Below are 17,301 nucleotides of genomic sequence, written 5' to 3'. Positions count from 1 at the left end.
AGTTTATTTCTTGGAGTGTTTGAACTTAGTGTGATTTGGGGAATATTTATTTTTATTTTTATTTTATTTTTAATTCATTTTTTAAACTTTTTAAAAAATATTTGTTTATTTTATGTATATGAGTACGCCATTGTTCTCTTCATACACACCAGAAGAGACCATCAGATCCCATTACAGATGGTTGTGACCCACCATGTGGTTACTGGGAATTTAACTCAGGACCCCCGGAAGAGCAGTCAGTGCTCTCAACCGCTGAGCCATCTCTCCAGCCCTAACTTTTTTAAAGATCTTGAAAAATATAAAAACGAAATACATTTCTACCTGTTTTGTACCTCTTTTCCTTTCTCTACATTCTTTCATTTGATTCGAGAAAAAAGGTTTTACTGTATATTTCATCGATACCATATCTCTTTTTTCTTAAGGGAAGATTTTTCCTCAGTAAGTTAACATTTTCATGTGCATTTATTTTTACTAAAATGAATCAGTTTTATTTCCATATACCACTCCCCACACTCCCCCATCTACTCTCTGACTGTCCCAAGTCCCACACTTCCCCCCCAGCCCACCCCATCTCTACATAGATTCCCCAACCCTGAACCCACCTGACCTCTAAACTCCCTGGGGCCTCCAGTCTCCCAAGGGTCAGGTGCACCATCCCTGAATGAACACAGACCCTGAAGTTCTCCACTACATGTATGCTGGGTGGTCCCATATCAGCTGGTATATGCTGTCTATTTGGTGATCCAGTGTTTGAAAGATATCGGGGATCCAAATTAATTAAGACTGTTGTGATTTACCTTTAAAAACTCTTTATCAATGTCAGTTTATTTCTTAGAGTGTTTGAACTTAGTGTGATTTGGGGAATATTTTTTAAAAGGAAGCTTCATTACAGTTACTTTCTGTATATTTAGCATTATATCTGAATTTCAAAAGTAATATAAGGTTATGATTTTCAATATCTAAACAGACACTCATCACAGATTTAAATCATAAAGACTAGATTTAGAGTTAAGCTGGATATTTAGAGACCTAGTGTGGGTTTTCAGCTAGCAAGGACCTGCTGGTTGAAAACTTTGTATTTTCACTTGATCTTAGCCAAAAACCTAGACACACTGAATAATTATTTTTGAAATGACCCTGTACATAGGCTTTTACTAAGACTTTATGTTAGTCCTCTGGAAGCAAAACGCAAACTGGAAACAGTATAGTTATAGCAAAGAATTTACAATACTTATTATAAGTCCAGGTGCATACTTGCCTAAGACATTATAATACAGCTGAGACTGATCAAACAAAGATGTATGTTCAATAGGAAAACAATAAATTATAACTAAAACATTTATTTATATCAGTACATTTTCTGGAGCCAACTTGATATATCTAGTACAGTCTACAATACTTCCAATAGTTATTTTGTAACTGAGGTTATTATATTATAAATAGCATTGTCCAAGCTATCTACAAGTTAGATCAGTTTCATATTTGACTTTCTTTTCAAATTGCTATTAAACTTTTCTTACACTAATGCATCAGTCTTTTAATCACAGTTCCACAGTACATCATGCTTCTTGCTCTGTTCCCCTTTCTAGGGCAAACATTATTCAACTATGACATGGTTCTTTTAACCATGTGCTTATTTTCTGTAAGCAGCATGTTTGCATTGCTTTTATTTCAGATATATGCACTCTCATTTGCATTTTGATCATTCACATCCAGGTTTATTGCTTGGATCTAATGCAATGTTCATGTACTATCACATATTTCTTACAATTAAAAAATATTTTTGTCAAACTACATCTCCAACATGACATTTTTCTTTAATATTTCAAATTCAAAAAAATCAGCTGGTTCTGACACATGTATTGTATGGAAGAACTAAAATACCCAGTATAATTTCAAGTTGACATAATATTGATCTTTTAAAAATACATATTTTATATGAGCTTTCATTTTTAATCACTATTTTATTCAGTTGTGATATTATCTGTCTCTATTCCCAGAATTAGGAACCCTGTGTAAGGATGTTAATCTTGAGGTTCAAGGACAGTATTGACTACCTCATAAATTGTAGTCTAACTTGGATTACAAAAGGATTATTGTAACAGTCATAGTGGTGTATTGGGAAGTTAATCTTACTGCTGATGTATTAATAAGCTGGTACAAAGATGTTTTGTTGATGCATCTGTTGAGGTTTGGTCTTTTACTATGTTAAGTATTGACCCCCAAGGCCTGGTTGCTCACAGGTACAAAAAATCCAGAGTATCTGAACACAAAATGTAACGTTGCTCCTTACTTTAAAACTATTGGTTAAATAAAAATGCCAACAGTCAAGGTCTGGGGAGAAAATACATAGATAGGGTTTGGGATTTCTGAATTGGGGTCAGAGGAGAACCACTAGGGGAAAAGGGAGAAGGTAGAGTGAGTGAAAGATGTCACAGGGTAAGCATCCTCAAAACTTGGCCATAAGGGCTGGCCAATTGGAGTTAGTAGCAGCACAGTAGGAACATAGCAAGTTATAACTTGGGGTTCTTGATAGGAAAGTATACATAACATAATAGCATTGATGGTAGATATCTGCCCAGCTTTATTGATGATTTAGACTTTTTATAATTATAAAGATTGTATATTTTTTATCTGGGAACTGGGGGCAGGGGGGAAGGGAGTTTGGGGGGAAACTAGGAAAGGGATATTTGAAATGTAAATAAAGAAAATATACAATAAAAATAATGTAATATTAAAATTTCAAAAGAAAGGATTAAATACTTTCTACAACAGATATCACTACAGTGAGGTACAGAAATACAAACTTAAATTTAAAAAGTATAAATAAAAGTAAGATGCACTTTTCCACTTTGACTAGATTTTAATGGCTTTGGCAAACATTATTCTTCACATATTCTCATGTTTTATAATGTATGCAATAACTAAAGATATATGTAACACCTGGTATTTGGGCTGTGTATTTGTTGTTTATAGCAGACAGGGATGTGTGTTTTTCTATAAAGACTGTCATCAATTCGTCCTTTCCTTATGATACAGCTGTCTTCCTTTTGGGGGAAGCCATGTCTGTTTGAACTTCCTTTTTATTTACTCACAAACAGAATATAGTTAGTTCCTGGCAATTCTAAGGATTAATATTATTATCATTATTATTATAGATTTATACCTGAATTTATTCTGAGAAGAAGGTCTAAATTTTTCCCTCTCTGCGCATTGCTAACAGAATTAGGTGTTGATATAAATTTTGAAATCATTAAATGATAACTGGAAGGAGACATGGATGCACGTTTTTGCTTGCTTGTGATTATCTTTAACTGAATCACTCTTATTTCTCTTGTTTATTTCTCTAGATTTTCAAAACATCATTATCTGAACAGCCACCCCCAGGATATGAGAATATATCAGATGTAGTGCCACCATACAGTGCCTTCTCTCCACAAGGGACACCAGAGGTAACAATGGAGCACAGCACAATACAAATGATAAGCAGAAGCCCCATTTGCTTCCATATTTAGCCAATAATTAAAAAGTAACAAGAGGGATTACTATGTAATTCAAAATTATACCATTTCCACATTTAAGAAACTAGGCTTCCTTAATATCAAAAAAGTATTAATTTTTTCATGGTGCTTTTGAAAATAAAATATGCTGCAATAAGACGTACAAATCTACACATTTATTGACATTTCATAAACACCCACTTTTCATTTTATTAAATTACTTTACTTATTTACATTCCAAAAGTTACCCCCTTTCCTGTCCCCCTCCTTGAGTTCTTCACATTATCCTCTCCCCTCTTACCCCCACAAACATTCCTCTTCCCAGGGACATCAACTTTCCACAGAATTAAGCACATCCTCTCCCACTGAGGCCATACAAGGCAGCCCTCGGCTACACATGTTCTTGGGGTCATGAACCAGCCCAAGTATGCTACTTGTTTTTTGGCTTAGTCTGTAGGAGCTCTGATGGTTCTGAGTTAGTTGACACTGCTGTTCTTCCTGTGGGGTTGCAGTCCCCTCATTTCCTTCAGTGTTTCCCTTAACTTTTCCATATTTGTCCCAGATCTTAATCGAATGGTTGGTTGAAAGTACCTGCATTTGATCCAGTCAGTTGTTAGTAGAACTTTTTCTGTCTGCATGTACAAGATGGCCACAGTAATAGTATCAGGAATTGGTGTGTGCACTTGGGATATATCCCAATTTGGGCCAGGAACAGGGTGGTCTTTCTCAGTCTCTGCTCCATTTTTGTCCCTACATTTCCTTTGGACAGGAACAATTCTGGTTAAAAATTTTGTAGATTGTCTGGCTCAACTAGGGGCCATGTCTTCAAACATCCACTTCTGTGTATTCAAAACTCCACTGATGTATAAAGTGTTGACATAAGTTCAGAAAATTACCTCAAGCCACTTCTCAATTTCTTACACCATTGAGGCAGTCATTGCTCTGGTGTGTGTGCGTGTGTGTGTGTGTGTGTGTGTGTGTGTGTGTGTGTGTGTTCATTTTAATCACTATGACAAAGTAAAATGCCTAAGGTAAGCAAAAAGATGAAGGATTTATTTTGATGTTTAGTTTTGAAGATTTGGATCCATGATTGCTTGTCCTCATTACTTGAGTCCCAAGATAATATAAAAAGACATGTTTTAATAGATACTCAGTCTTGTTCTGTTCAGGGTGACAGTGTAGAGTTGTGCTTCCACCATGCATTGTTGAATTCATGTCCAACTAAGCATCCCTTAGTCCAAACACACCACCAACCAATCTGGTGAGAAGAAAGGGATCAGGAAAGAGGCCTCTCTGATCCAACTGAAGTATCTTAGCTAAAAGGAAAATCATTGACTTCTTGTTCTTTCTCTCTTTTTATTCCATGCTGTCCCGAATTTTATTTTCATTTTTATTATTTATTTTATTATCTTTCTTTTCACTGAGGACTGGTCTTTCCTGCTAGAAGAGATAGCAAAGGAAAGGTCCTGGTCTATACCTATTTGGGCAGCATTGTGGAGATGGGTTTCATGCTATAGAAAGCAATTGGTTGAAAGCCTTGTGTTTTCCAGCCTCAGCTCCCTGCCTTGAGGCAGAGTAAAGAGAAATGATGAGAATTATCAGAGCATGGAGTTTCCCTAGTTTTCAGAGGACAAGCAGACCCCTAGTCACCTGGACAAGGCACCTGAACAACAGTAAGGATATGTTGTGGTGGCTGAGTGGCTTCAGCCAAGCCATGAGTATCTTAAGCCTCAGAGCCTTCCCCTAATGTAGTGTGAGAGTAAACCAATCCTTCCTGGGAAGCACAGGGCCCTGGAAGAAGGAAGTGGAGATTTGGCCTCAGAAGCAGGTGCTCATGTGTAGAAGTAGGTGTCATGGTCGTTTGTAGTGGTCACTGTGATGGTCATCCACACTGCTAATTGTGATGACCAGCTGTCATTATCACTGTGGTGGTTAGGTATAGTGTCTATTGTAATGATCACTTGTGTTAGTCCTTTCTTTTAGGCTCCTTGCAAGTAATTTACTGAATATTTTGGTGTCAAATACATAATTTTCTCCTAAACCTCCATTATTTTACAGTGGTATCATACTGCTTTTGAGGGTTTTTCTGTATACAGTAAACATAGAATGAGATTGTAATGTTGTCATAAATAAGGAATTGTCTAATATCTAACCAGCAGCCACCTATCTATTTGTAATATTTAAGTATACTTCTCCCCTCACATTTTCATAAATGCATAAATTATGGAACTATAATTTTGCTTATTTTAATCTCTTTTAATTGATGTTTCTTTGATTACAAATAGGTTGCTCATACTTAGGTATACATATTTATTAGCTAACCAGGTTTTTTACTTTTGAAATGACTAATTGTAGCCCTTTTCTTTCCTGGTGAGTGTCTGATATTTTTACTATTGAATTTTGTCAGTTTATTCACTATTTTAAATATATGACACAGCCCTAACACTTTTAGATTTTGCAACTATCTTCTAAATTTTCAATGTCTGGCTCATTTTCTCTACATCTCTCTTTATTTCAAAACATGCCAAATACTGATTTTGTCAAATTTTCTTCATATATTTTTATACTATAAACATTCAAAAATTGGCTACATTATTTGTAATATGTCTCCACCAAGAGAAGCATATGACTACATGTATAATATTCCAAATACTAACAAAGCTTAATTTCAAAGATAAGGTTCATTTGCCATATCAGTGTCAAATATATTACAAATACCATCAGATCATAGCACTTGTAGCAATGAAATGTAGTTTAGAATTAAAAAAAAATCCTAAAAATAATTATTTTTCTTTCTTTCAAATATGCTTAAATTCTTTCACATTGAACATAGATAGAAGGAGCACATTCTCCATGAGATTGATATATGCGCACCAAGAGAAGGCTAGTGTTGACTGCTGTAAGTCTTGGGCCAATTGTAACCAAGCCAGTAGCAAATTTATTCTTTATTAATTATATATATTTTGTGTATATGCAGTATATGTCTCTATTACTCATTTTAGAATCTATGTTATCTAAATTCTGTAGAAGGAATAACACTGGTCCAAGCATTAGGTGATTTAAAATTTGTAACTCCACAATGTGTTTAAAAATACTGTAGTATTCCTCAGGCCTTTGTGTGTGACATAAGTGGAGGGTTTGCAAAGCCCAGATTCTGGTTCTCACAAAGTCCTTTGTGATGGAGCTCTCCAGGACCATTCTCTGAGAATAACTGATTTTCTCACCAAAATTTTCATGTTGATAAGGGCAGGCAAATAGAAGCTTGAAGGAATAAGAAAGGATTCTAAGCCAAGGGTATCATTTTATTCACAGTCAGAACAATAGCACAGTGTAAATCATACAAGAAGCCCATTGTCTAAAAACAAAGTGGTTTTCTAACTCAGAATATAATTTGCATAGAGGGTTATATATTTGCTACTTTTGTTTGCAAGGTTTTAAACCAATATTTCCCCTAATCCCATTAATCCCATTTCTATAACAAATTTCTTTTATGATGAGTGCAGTTTTATCAAAAGATAGCTATTATTTTGTAACCTTTACAGGGGATATATTTCCCAAAATTTTAAGTGTTTTTTTTTTTTTTTTTTTTTTTTTTTGTAAGTGAGAACTTACTGGTAAAGAAGTGTGAGTAGAGCAATTTAATATTTCTTCCTCTGTATCTCACTCTCCTTTCTTTTCTCTCTTGTCTCTCTCTCTTTTTCTTTCCGTGTTTTTTTTTTTTTTTTTTTAATGATAAGTTAGTGGTACCAATACATGCATAGTTGTGAGGTCATCTACTGGAGCATAGGAAACCTACTCATGACCACTCTTTCATGAAAGAATGATTCTCCCTCTTTTTTTTTTTTTTTTTTCAGTTAACAACTGCCAATAGTTCCTAAAAGTCAGGGCTTCATCCATTTACGCAAGAACTTTGGCTGGCATATTCTTCTGCTGGTAATCATGGGGCTCACAGTACCTGAATGCAACTGCCATTGCCTCAAGGAGAAAACATTTTAGAGTATTTATCTCCATCCCCAGATCTTACATTCTTTTGAAGAGTTTTCCATAAATCTGAAGCAGATCATTCACTGAAGAGGAATCTTGGCAGTACATTTTAGAGCAAGCCCATAGCAAAAGTTTCGAAGTTAATGTTTAAGGAAAAAAGGAATTGACAAAATTATAACAGCACAGCAAAATATAGTCAGGTGGTTTGTGGTTTTGATTAAAACTAATCTTTTTGTGGTAGTGTTTATTGAGCCTAGAGCTTGTTACATACTGAATAAATGTTACACCACTAAGCTATGTTTGCACACCTTGTTCATATTTTTAAAATGGAAGTAGTTAAGTAATAAATATTTACAGATTGTTTTTAAATTCCTTCACATGTAAGTGAACACCTATGTAATGGTTTCTAAAACATTGCTATTTATAGTATGCTGGAAATGATATTACAATGCAAGCATTTGCTTTCATAAAAGTATGATAAATTTTTTTTTTAGCTATTTGTGCAAAAAAAAAATGAATGTGTATGTTACTTTTCAGAATTCCTTTTGGACTAGATTAAAGGGTGAAAAGAATTTTGGAAAATCCCTTTACAAATAACAGTGTAATAAGGATGCCGTGATGCTTGCATGTGACCATACAAATGATTAAAACAGGTCCTCCTGAATCACAGGGCCTTTTGTGGTCTCTGACGTTTGTGAAGACTCACTATGCACTTTAAAGAGAGGAAAACTTTCTTTCACCTGCTCAATGTATGGTGACTGATATTTTTCAGATTACATGTAGCAACTTGAATACTTATGTAATTCTTTTGGGGGTATTTCTACATCTTTAGTTATCAAGAAAAGTAAAGGGAAATTTATCATTTAATTCATGTGTCTCCCAACCTGTCAAATAACGTTTTTAATTTAAGTTAACCTTTCCATTGACTGCCCTGCTTGAGGTTCATGTGTCATGGCACTCGTGGTGTTTTAGCTTTATCCCTCTTTAGAGATCAAACATCTGTCATTCAGAGATACCTCCATATGCTACATTTTATATTAAATCATTCCTGATCTCAACAGGGTGATCTAGTGTATGTCAACTATGCACGAACTGAAGACTTCTTTAAACTGGAACGGGAAATGAAGATCAGTTGTTCTGGGAAGATTGTGATTGCCAGATATGGGAAAGTGTTCAGAGGAAATATGGTAAAGAAATGATGTCCTTTCAGGATAGTTGACAGGCTGACGAGCATAGGGTTAAGTTAAATAGATTAATACTGCATTGTTTCCTTATAAGTAAAATCTTCTTTCAAAAAAGCAAGAACAAAACATACACAGATCAATAGGAGTGATGCGCCTATTTGTTAGTAAGTAGGGGAGAAATAGAAAGGATGGAGGGAGATAGGATCATAGGTGGATGAGTATAATCTGAGCACATGCTATTCATGTTTGGATTTGTTATAATTAACTCCACTGTTTTTTACAACTCATACAAGTTGATAATGTTTTTAAAGTTCATCTCTCGCCAATCTAAAATATTATAAAATGATATATTTTACAATTTTTCTGAGATCATGATTTTCTTATCTCTGTACATTCCATTTTATAAAGAAGACACACTAACAAAGTGTTTTTGAGTTGTGCTGTTGAAATTCTGTCTGTATTTGCCAGAGTGGATGCAGCAGGTATTCTGTACCTGCAAGATTCTGTGACCTACCAACATACACAAAGAAATTCACAATGGGTTTCTTACTAGTTTCCAGTACCTTTGTTTTACATATCACCTTCAAAGATTTTCTATTTAAATTCAATATGGATCATTATTATAAGTAGTGCAAGAAGTCTTTACTCATTTTCAGCCATATATTTAATGGGAACTTAGCTTAGGGATTCTACATTCTTCTTATTCTGCTTCTAGAAAACAAGAGGGGATACCAAATTCTTTTTCCCACTGTGATGAGAGAGTTCAACATTTGCTGCTCTGCAAAACCATTAATGGAATCCATGCCTACTGGCACTTAGCTGTAGCTACTTGAGACTCTGAGACAGGAAGATAACATGTTTAAGCCCTTCCTAGACTACAAAGTGAATTAATGTTCAGCCTTGAAATCTCACTGAGACCTGATCTTTAAAATAGAAGATGAAACTTAACTATGTGTGTAATGTGATTTTGGGATCTGCCATTATTAAGTAACAACTTACCTAAACTGAGAAAAGAAACATGATGTTTTCTAGGTTAAAAATGCTCAACTGGCAGGGGCAAAAGGAATGATTCTGTACTCAGACCCTGCTGACTACTTTGTTCCTGCGGTGAAGTCCTATCCAGATGGCTGGAACCTCCCTGGAGGTGGTGTCCAACGTGGAAATGTCTTAAATCTTAATGGTGCAGGTGACCCGCTCACACCAGGTTACCCAGCAAATGGTGAGTGGCTAGATCCCAACCATCATATCAATTGACCATTTCAAATGATGTAAAAAAAAAATTGTCAAAATAACTAAGAACATATTTTCTTATTGTTTTTCATGCTAGAAATAAAAATGTTTAAAATTCTGAAAATTATTTAATTATGTTCCTCACCTCATAATTTAAGACTGCAACTTTGGAACTCTGACTTTTTGAAATATTAAAATGTTATATAGTCCATGGTTAATATGATACATGACACATGTGGGTAGAAACAGAGCATACCAAGGATATATTTAAAATAATTTTGCAGCAGCATGTGTGAATACCAACTTTGAATGTGGGTTAAAAATGAGTGGACTTATGTCTGTTCTACTCTGCTTTATTTCTGATGATGAGTTTTGTCCAGGTTGGCCATTTGTATGAAAAAGAATGTACTCAGAATATATATTTTTCATGAGGATAATTTTTAATTTTCTAGTAATGAATAGAAAATCAAAAGGCCTCAAAAAGTGATTAAATAGTTCACCTAGGATACAGAGTCTAGACAGTGCAATAATGATAGAGAAGTGTTTGCTGCTTTGCAATGTTAGAAAAAATTGCCAAATAATGTTTCCTAAATGACAGCTTCTGAATACCTTAAGAACCTTACAGGCAAGAGGTGTTATGATCTCTGTCTTGGGGGAAAATGAGACTAAGTGTTAAGAGTATGGCCATTATCACTATGCCACTAAGTAGAGCACTGGAGTTCAAAGTCACAGTGTGGTCTCAGAGTCCACATTCTTGTCTTTTGATGAAACACTGCCTAGTCAAGCATTAACAAACAAGCTAAATTGTTTTGACTGTATTCAGATATTAGATGATGTCTACAAAGTTTGTGTTCACTTTGTTCGCATAGTTTGGAACAGAGCAAGTTTTTATAACTCAAATAAAAGTTTGCTCAAGTACCTATGATGTTTACATATTGATTTTTCATCTCTGATCTATCAAATAATATATATCTGAAAAGCTTATGTTTGGAGGGTTTGTTCTTGAACCTATTATTAAAATACAGAGCACTGACAATTATTTAAAATAACTTCATATTACTATACTGTTAAGCAGAGTCACATTGTGGTAGGCAACCACTGGTAGGCTTTTCATGATTCAGTATATGGCCCCACTCTCATCTACATAGGAGCAGTATTAAATGGGCTCAGTAGTTATTAATACTAGGTTCATGGGAGTTGGAGGGAGGGAGTGGGAATTAATACAATCAAAATATATGTATACATTCATGAAATTTTCAAAAAATATTAAAAAGAAAAGAACCCTCCAATATAAACATTTAAAGGGACGTGTAAATGGAAAGAAATGCAATAAAATTTTTATTTACTCTAACTTTTCTATTTCTACACTTAAAACAAGTTTCTTCCATGATGTTAAAAAGAATTATAAGATGTAGAAACTTCGAGGATATTGTTGAGTACATTTTTCATTAATCATTTTTTGTCAGACATTGTGAGTGCTCTTAAGAATGTTTTGTATTCCCAGTGAAATTCTCTTGGAGAAAAAAATTTTTTCCTTTGTGATTTATTATCTGCTGGAGATAACTTCTGGGTTAGGGATAGAGACTTTTGCCTCCTTCTCCTTTCAGCTCTAAGAACCCATCGATCATAGACCTATACAGACACTGTGTATGTTGCCCCAGTCTCTGTGAGTTCATATGTGCATCATTTATGTTGTATTTAAAAACCTTGTTTCATTGGTATCCTTCATCCCCTCTGGTTCTTAAACTCTTTGTCTCCTCTTCTGGAGGGTTCCCTGATACATGAAGGAAGGAAGCAATGTAAACATTCTTTTAAAGATTGAATGTTCCAAGATCTCTCACTCTGCATATTGTCCCATTGTGAATCTATTGAAGGTATAAGCTTCTCTGATGATGTCTGAGAGAAGCATTGATATAAGACTATCAGAATGACATTTATAGACATTTTATTGCTACACTCTTTTAACAGAAAAGTAGTATTTGACTTTCTTTCAGTCCCAGACCTATCTAGATTCAGGTTTTTTGGCCATGTAAGCTGTGTCAGAAATGGGTTCTATTTCATGGAGTGGGCATTAAATTCAATCAGATATTATTTTATTGTTCACACAATATTTGTGTCTCTATTTCCTAGAGCACCTTTGCAGGCAGGTCATTATTGTAGATTGAAGGGTGTGTAGCTGGGTTGGTGTTTACCTTTCTTCTTTTGTAGCATGCAGAGTTCCTTCCAAAACCATGAACAATAGTCTGTGGAAGTGAAGACTCTAGGTAGGCACCAGCTTAAATTCTCCATGTTCAATGACTTTTGTAGATATTGTCTTCAGCAATAGGACCTTATCATCAGTTGGTGGGGAGCAGTTAATAGCCACCACAATAAACTAGGTAGTTTGGGGTTTTCCATGGAACCCAGAATGGCCAGCAACTAGATTATATATAACCTATTCATAGCACTGAAAGTTTCATTTGAATAAGAAAGATGTCTGTTGGGGCTTTGTCTCCATCATTATTAAGTGATTCCATTTAGATTTTTGTCACATATGTATACATTTTAAGAAGCTTATACGTGTTAGGTTTCCAAATAGCTCCTCAAATGACCCTTAGTTTTAGCTTCCTCCTCCCTATTCCATATTCCCTCACCTTTCTTCTTGGGTCAAGAACTAGCAATGGAAGTGCTCAATAGAGTACTTCTCTGTTTAACAGTTTTGTTTGTTTTGTTTTTTGAATTACACTTTCATTTTACTTTTTAAAAATTCTTCTCTCATACATTACATCCCAAGCAAAGTTTCTCCTCCTCCTTAAAACCTCTCACTTCTCCCCTTTGCCCCCTCTGAGATCCACCTGCCCTCTGCCTCATCTTAGAAAAAACAAGCCTCTATGGAACAGCACCCAAACACAGCTTAACCAGATACAGTAAAAGTGGCATGTACCATCATATCAATGCTGGATAAGGCAACAAGTATGAGGAAAAGTATCTTACAAGTAGGCAAAAGAGTCAGGAACAGCCCCTGTTCCCACTGTTAGGATTTCCACAAGAACACCAAGCTATATAGTCATAATATATATGAAGATGACTTAGGCCAGAACCTTAAAGGCTCCCCTGATCTTGCCAAGTTTACATGAATAGCTGAATACAAGATTAATTAAAAAAAATAATAGCCATCCTATAGGCAAATGACAAATGGGCTCAGAAAGAAATCAGGGAAACAACATCCTTCACAGTAGATACAAATTATATAAAATATCTTGGAGCAACTCTAACCAGGCAAGTGAAAGTCCTTTATGATACAATTTCAAGTCTTTGAAGAAGATATCAGAAAATGGAAAGATCTCCCATGCTTATGGATCTGTAGGATTAACTTAGAAAAATGGCTATCCTACAAAAAGCAACATACAGTTTCAATGAAACCCACATAAAATTCAAACACAATTCTTTAAAGAACTTGAATGAACAATACTCAAAGTCAGATTTAAAAAAATTAGGATAGCTAAAACTATTTTGTACAACAAAAGCACTTGTGGATGTATGAACATCCCTGATCTTAAGCTGTATTACAAAGCTGGAGTTATAAAAAATGGATAATATTATCATAAAAACAGACAGGTTTATCAATGGAATCAAATTGAAGACCAGGAAATAAATCTGTACAACTATGGGCACCTGATTTTTGATAAAGAAGCTATAAGTATTCAATGGGGGAAAAAAAGCATCTTCAACAAATGTTGCTGGTCTAATTGGATGTCCACATATAGAAGAATGCAAAAAAGACCCATACCTATCATCCTGCACAAAACAAAACTCAAGTTTGAAGTCTATTCCTCATTGTCAATTTGGCTGCATCTGGAATGAATTACAATCCAGAAATGGACATACACCTGTAACCCAGAACTTGAGGCTGGAAAACACAGGCTTCTGACCCAGATCTTGATATGGAGATCTTGAAGCATATTGGCCATGAAAAGTTTAGGCCCTGATAGGGTAGTACACCCCTTTTATCCCAGAAGACAGAGGCAAGGAGATCTCTGAATTCAAGGTCAATGTGGGACAAAGCATGTTCAAGATCCACGCATGATGGTACACACCTTTAATCTGGAACATACGTTCTGCTGGAGGCTTACATAAAGACATTGGAAGAAGGAATACTTACTTGCCACAACATCTGTTGGAATCTACTTCTTCAGTATTCAATCTTATACAGAAGACCAGGTGAAACAACTAGCCTCATTGACTGAGCAACTACTAGACTTTTGGACTTCCCATTCATTTTTCTTTTCTATTATAAAAGTTTCTTAAAGATGTATTTATTAGTTTTATGCATATGAGTATTCTATCTGCATGTACACCTATATGCAAGTAGAGGGCATCAGATCACATGTGGTTGCTGGGAATTGAACTACTGACCTCTGTAAGAACAGTCAGTGTTGTTAACTACTGAGCCATCTCTCTACCCACTGCTTGGCTATTTTAAGAGACTTATTCTAGGACAACATGTGACTTCATGGTCCCACAAACATGTATGAGAGTTTCAATTTCCCCACATTCTTTCTGACACTTGAAATTTTACTATTTCTAGAATATGTGGAAGAATTGTTTAATCTTACTTATAAAACCCCATTTGAAAAATACTGTTTTTAATGGATAATTATGTCTTTTTATTTTCTCAGAACATGCTTATAGGCATGAGTTGACAAACGCTGTTGGCCTTCCAAGTATTCCTGTCCATCCTATTGGATATGATGATGCACAGAAACTCTTAGAGTAAGTTTGACAGAAAAAAAAAAAAAACACTTCTTTTGGTATTTATTTCTCATTCTTGAGAATTTTCACATATTTGGGAATGTTCAAATTTTAGTACTATACTCTAGTTGATTGATGCAATGTACAAATGTTTTCATAAATTTAAAGAATACTGCTTCTAATTCTGGAATTTGTTTTGTCTTCTACTGTATGTGTGTTGGCAGCCTCATATCAGTTGGTGCATGCTGTCTGTTTGGTGCTCCAGTGTTTAAGAGATCTCAGGGGTCCAGATCAATTGAGACTGCTGGTCCTCCTACAGGGTTGCCCTTCTCCTCAGCTTCTTTCAGTCCTCCTTAATTCAGCAACACGGGTCAGGTTCTTCTGTCCATTGGTTGGTTGTAAATATCTGCATCTGACTCTTTCAGTTGTTTGTTGGCTCTTTCGGAGGGCAGCCATGATAGGTCCCTTTTTGTGAGTACTCCATAGCCGTAATAATAGTGTCAGGGCTTGGGACCTTGCCTTAAGCTGGATCCCACTTTGGGCCTGTTGCTGAACCTTCTTTCCCTCGGGTTACTCTCCATTTCCATCCCTGTAATTCTTTTATACAGGAACAAATATGGGTCAGAGATTTGACTATGGGATGGCAACCCATTCTTCACTTGGTGCCCTGTCTTCCTGCTGGAGGTGGGCTCTATAAGTTCCCTCTCCCAACTGTCAGGCATTTAGTCTAAGGTCCCTCCCTTTGATTCCTGAGAGTCTCTTACCTCCCAGGTCTCTGGTGCATTCTTTAGCCAGCCCCCACCCCCACTCCCCAACCTCTTATTTCCTGAAATGCCTGTTTCCATTCACTCTGCTAGCTCTCAGGGTTTCAGACCTTTTACCTTGCCCAATACCAGATCAGGTCTCCTTCTCCCCACCTATTCTCCCTTCCCCACCCCCTAGCACCTGTCCACATTCTCTCTCAAGTCCCTCCCTCCCTCCTTACTTGTAACTGCTTTTTTTCTCTCTCCCAAAGGGACTGAGGCATCCTCACTTGGGCCCTTCAGCTTGTCAACATTTTTGAGTTCTGTGGACTGTATCTTGAGTATTCTGTACTTTTTATTTTTTATTTATTTCTTGGTTAATATGTAATTATTAGTGAGTACATACCATGCATGTACTTTTGGCCCTGAGTTACCTCACTCAAGATGGTATTTTCTAATTATATCCATTTGCCTGCAAAACTCAGGATATACTTGTTCTGAGTAGTATTCTGTTATGTAAATGAATCACATTTTCTGTATCCATTCTTGTGTCCTGGGACATCTAGGTTGTTTCCAACTTCTGGCTATCACAAATAAGGCTGCTATGAACATAGTGGAACACGTGCCCCTGTGGCATAATGGGGCATCATTTTGGTATATTCCCAAGAGTGGTATAGCTGGGTCTTCAGGTAGATCTATTTCCAATTCTCTGATGAACCCTAACAAATTGATTTCCAGAGTGCTACTACCAGTTTGCAATCCCACCAGCAATGAAGGAGTGTTCCTCTTTCTCCACCTCCTCTCCAACATGTGTTGTCACCTGAAATTTTGAGCTTAGCCGTTCTGGTTGGTGTAAGGTGGAATCTCAGTGTCGTTTTGATTTGCATTTCTCGGATCACTAAGGACTTTGAACATTTCTTTAGGTGTTTCTCAGTCATTTGAGATTCCTCAGTTGTGAATCTCGGATTAGTTCAATACCACATGTTTTGATTGTGTTGTTTGGTTTTTTTGGTGATTAGCTTCTTGAGTTCTTTATATATTTTAGATATTAGCCCTCTATTGGATGTGGAGTTAGTGACGGTTTGTTCGTTTTTGTTTTGTTTTTTTTTTCCCAATCTGTAGATTGCTGATTTGTCTTATTGACTATGTCATCAATCTTTAATCTGTGTTTATGTTCCCTTTCTGCCATCATTGTTTTTTCCTGTCCTACTCTCTTCCATCTGCATGCCCCTCCTACTTTACCTCCTTCTGTAAGTAAGAGAAAGGAAGTTCTCTAAAAGGAAATGTTATAGATTCAAAGCATTTTTACCAATTACCCAGGTTTTTCATTTAATTGAAAACACTCCCCTAGTTTGCATAGGTTGGATTGTATTGGGTTTATTATAGGGTCTAACTATATAGCACAGGCTACTCCTGAATTTCTGATTTTTCTTGGCTCTGACTCCTAGGTTCTGGCATTACAAGGTCCCTCCATCATGCCTGTTCTCAAAACATTTTTAATCATTTCATTATCATATCTGTTAGAGAACACTTTTTGTGCTAGTTTGAGGCCTACAGTTTCACATGTGAGGATCCTGATGTCTAGAAATTGGAAGTATGTGTCCAATCTATGGGCAGATCATTTTTAGATTTGGAAATGTTAGCTGTGCCACTTGTATCAAGATTTAGTATGTAGTACAAATAATGAACAGTGTCAGCACCTTCAAATATATTATTGGTTAAAATACTATAAAAGTTATAAAATGCAGAATAATATTGAGCAAGGATATTTAATAAAATGGAGTGTGTTTGTGATGTATTAACTTAACAAGCAGACTCTTGAAAATAATATATTAAATGATTCCAGTTATATAGCAAATTAAAATGAGCACATATTTCCTTGTAGTTAGAAAGAGAATGTATGGCATTTTATAGAATTCAATTGAATCT

The 17,301-nt window shown here is 35.7% G+C and overlaps 1 protein-coding gene across 5 annotated transcripts in view; it reads left to right on the top strand.

Annotated features, from left to right (window-relative positions):
* Nucleotides 1–17,301, top strand: part of Folh1 (folate hydrolase 1) — a 59,529-nt gene that overhangs the window by 4,466 nt on the left and 37,762 nt on the right. For 4 of the 5 annotated variants that reach the window (XR_003946512.1, NM_001159706.1, NM_016770.3 and 1 more), the window contains exons 4-7: nucleotides 3,351–3,452; nucleotides 8,546–8,671; nucleotides 9,701–9,887; nucleotides 14,557–14,650. Coding sequence is in view for 4 of the 5 variants with exons in the window: in NM_001159706.1 (NP_001153178.1) it covers nucleotides 3,351–3,452; nucleotides 8,546–8,671; nucleotides 9,701–9,887; nucleotides 14,557–14,650 (509 nt within the window). In the remaining variant the exon portion in view is untranslated. The remainder of the gene's footprint in view (nucleotides 1–3,350; nucleotides 3,453–8,545; nucleotides 8,672–9,700; nucleotides 9,888–14,556; nucleotides 14,651–17,301) is intronic. The other variant, XM_006508023.4, reaches the window with a different exon arrangement.

Source organism: Mus musculus, chromosome 7 (genome assembly GCF_000001635.26).
Source record: "Mus musculus strain C57BL/6J chromosome 7, GRCm38.p6 C57BL/6J".
Classification (NCBI taxonomy): Eukaryota; Metazoa; Chordata; class Mammalia; order Rodentia; family Muridae; genus Mus; species Mus musculus.
Note: the sequence above shows the minus strand (reverse complement) of the source record. Positions and strands in the feature narration are given on the sequence as shown.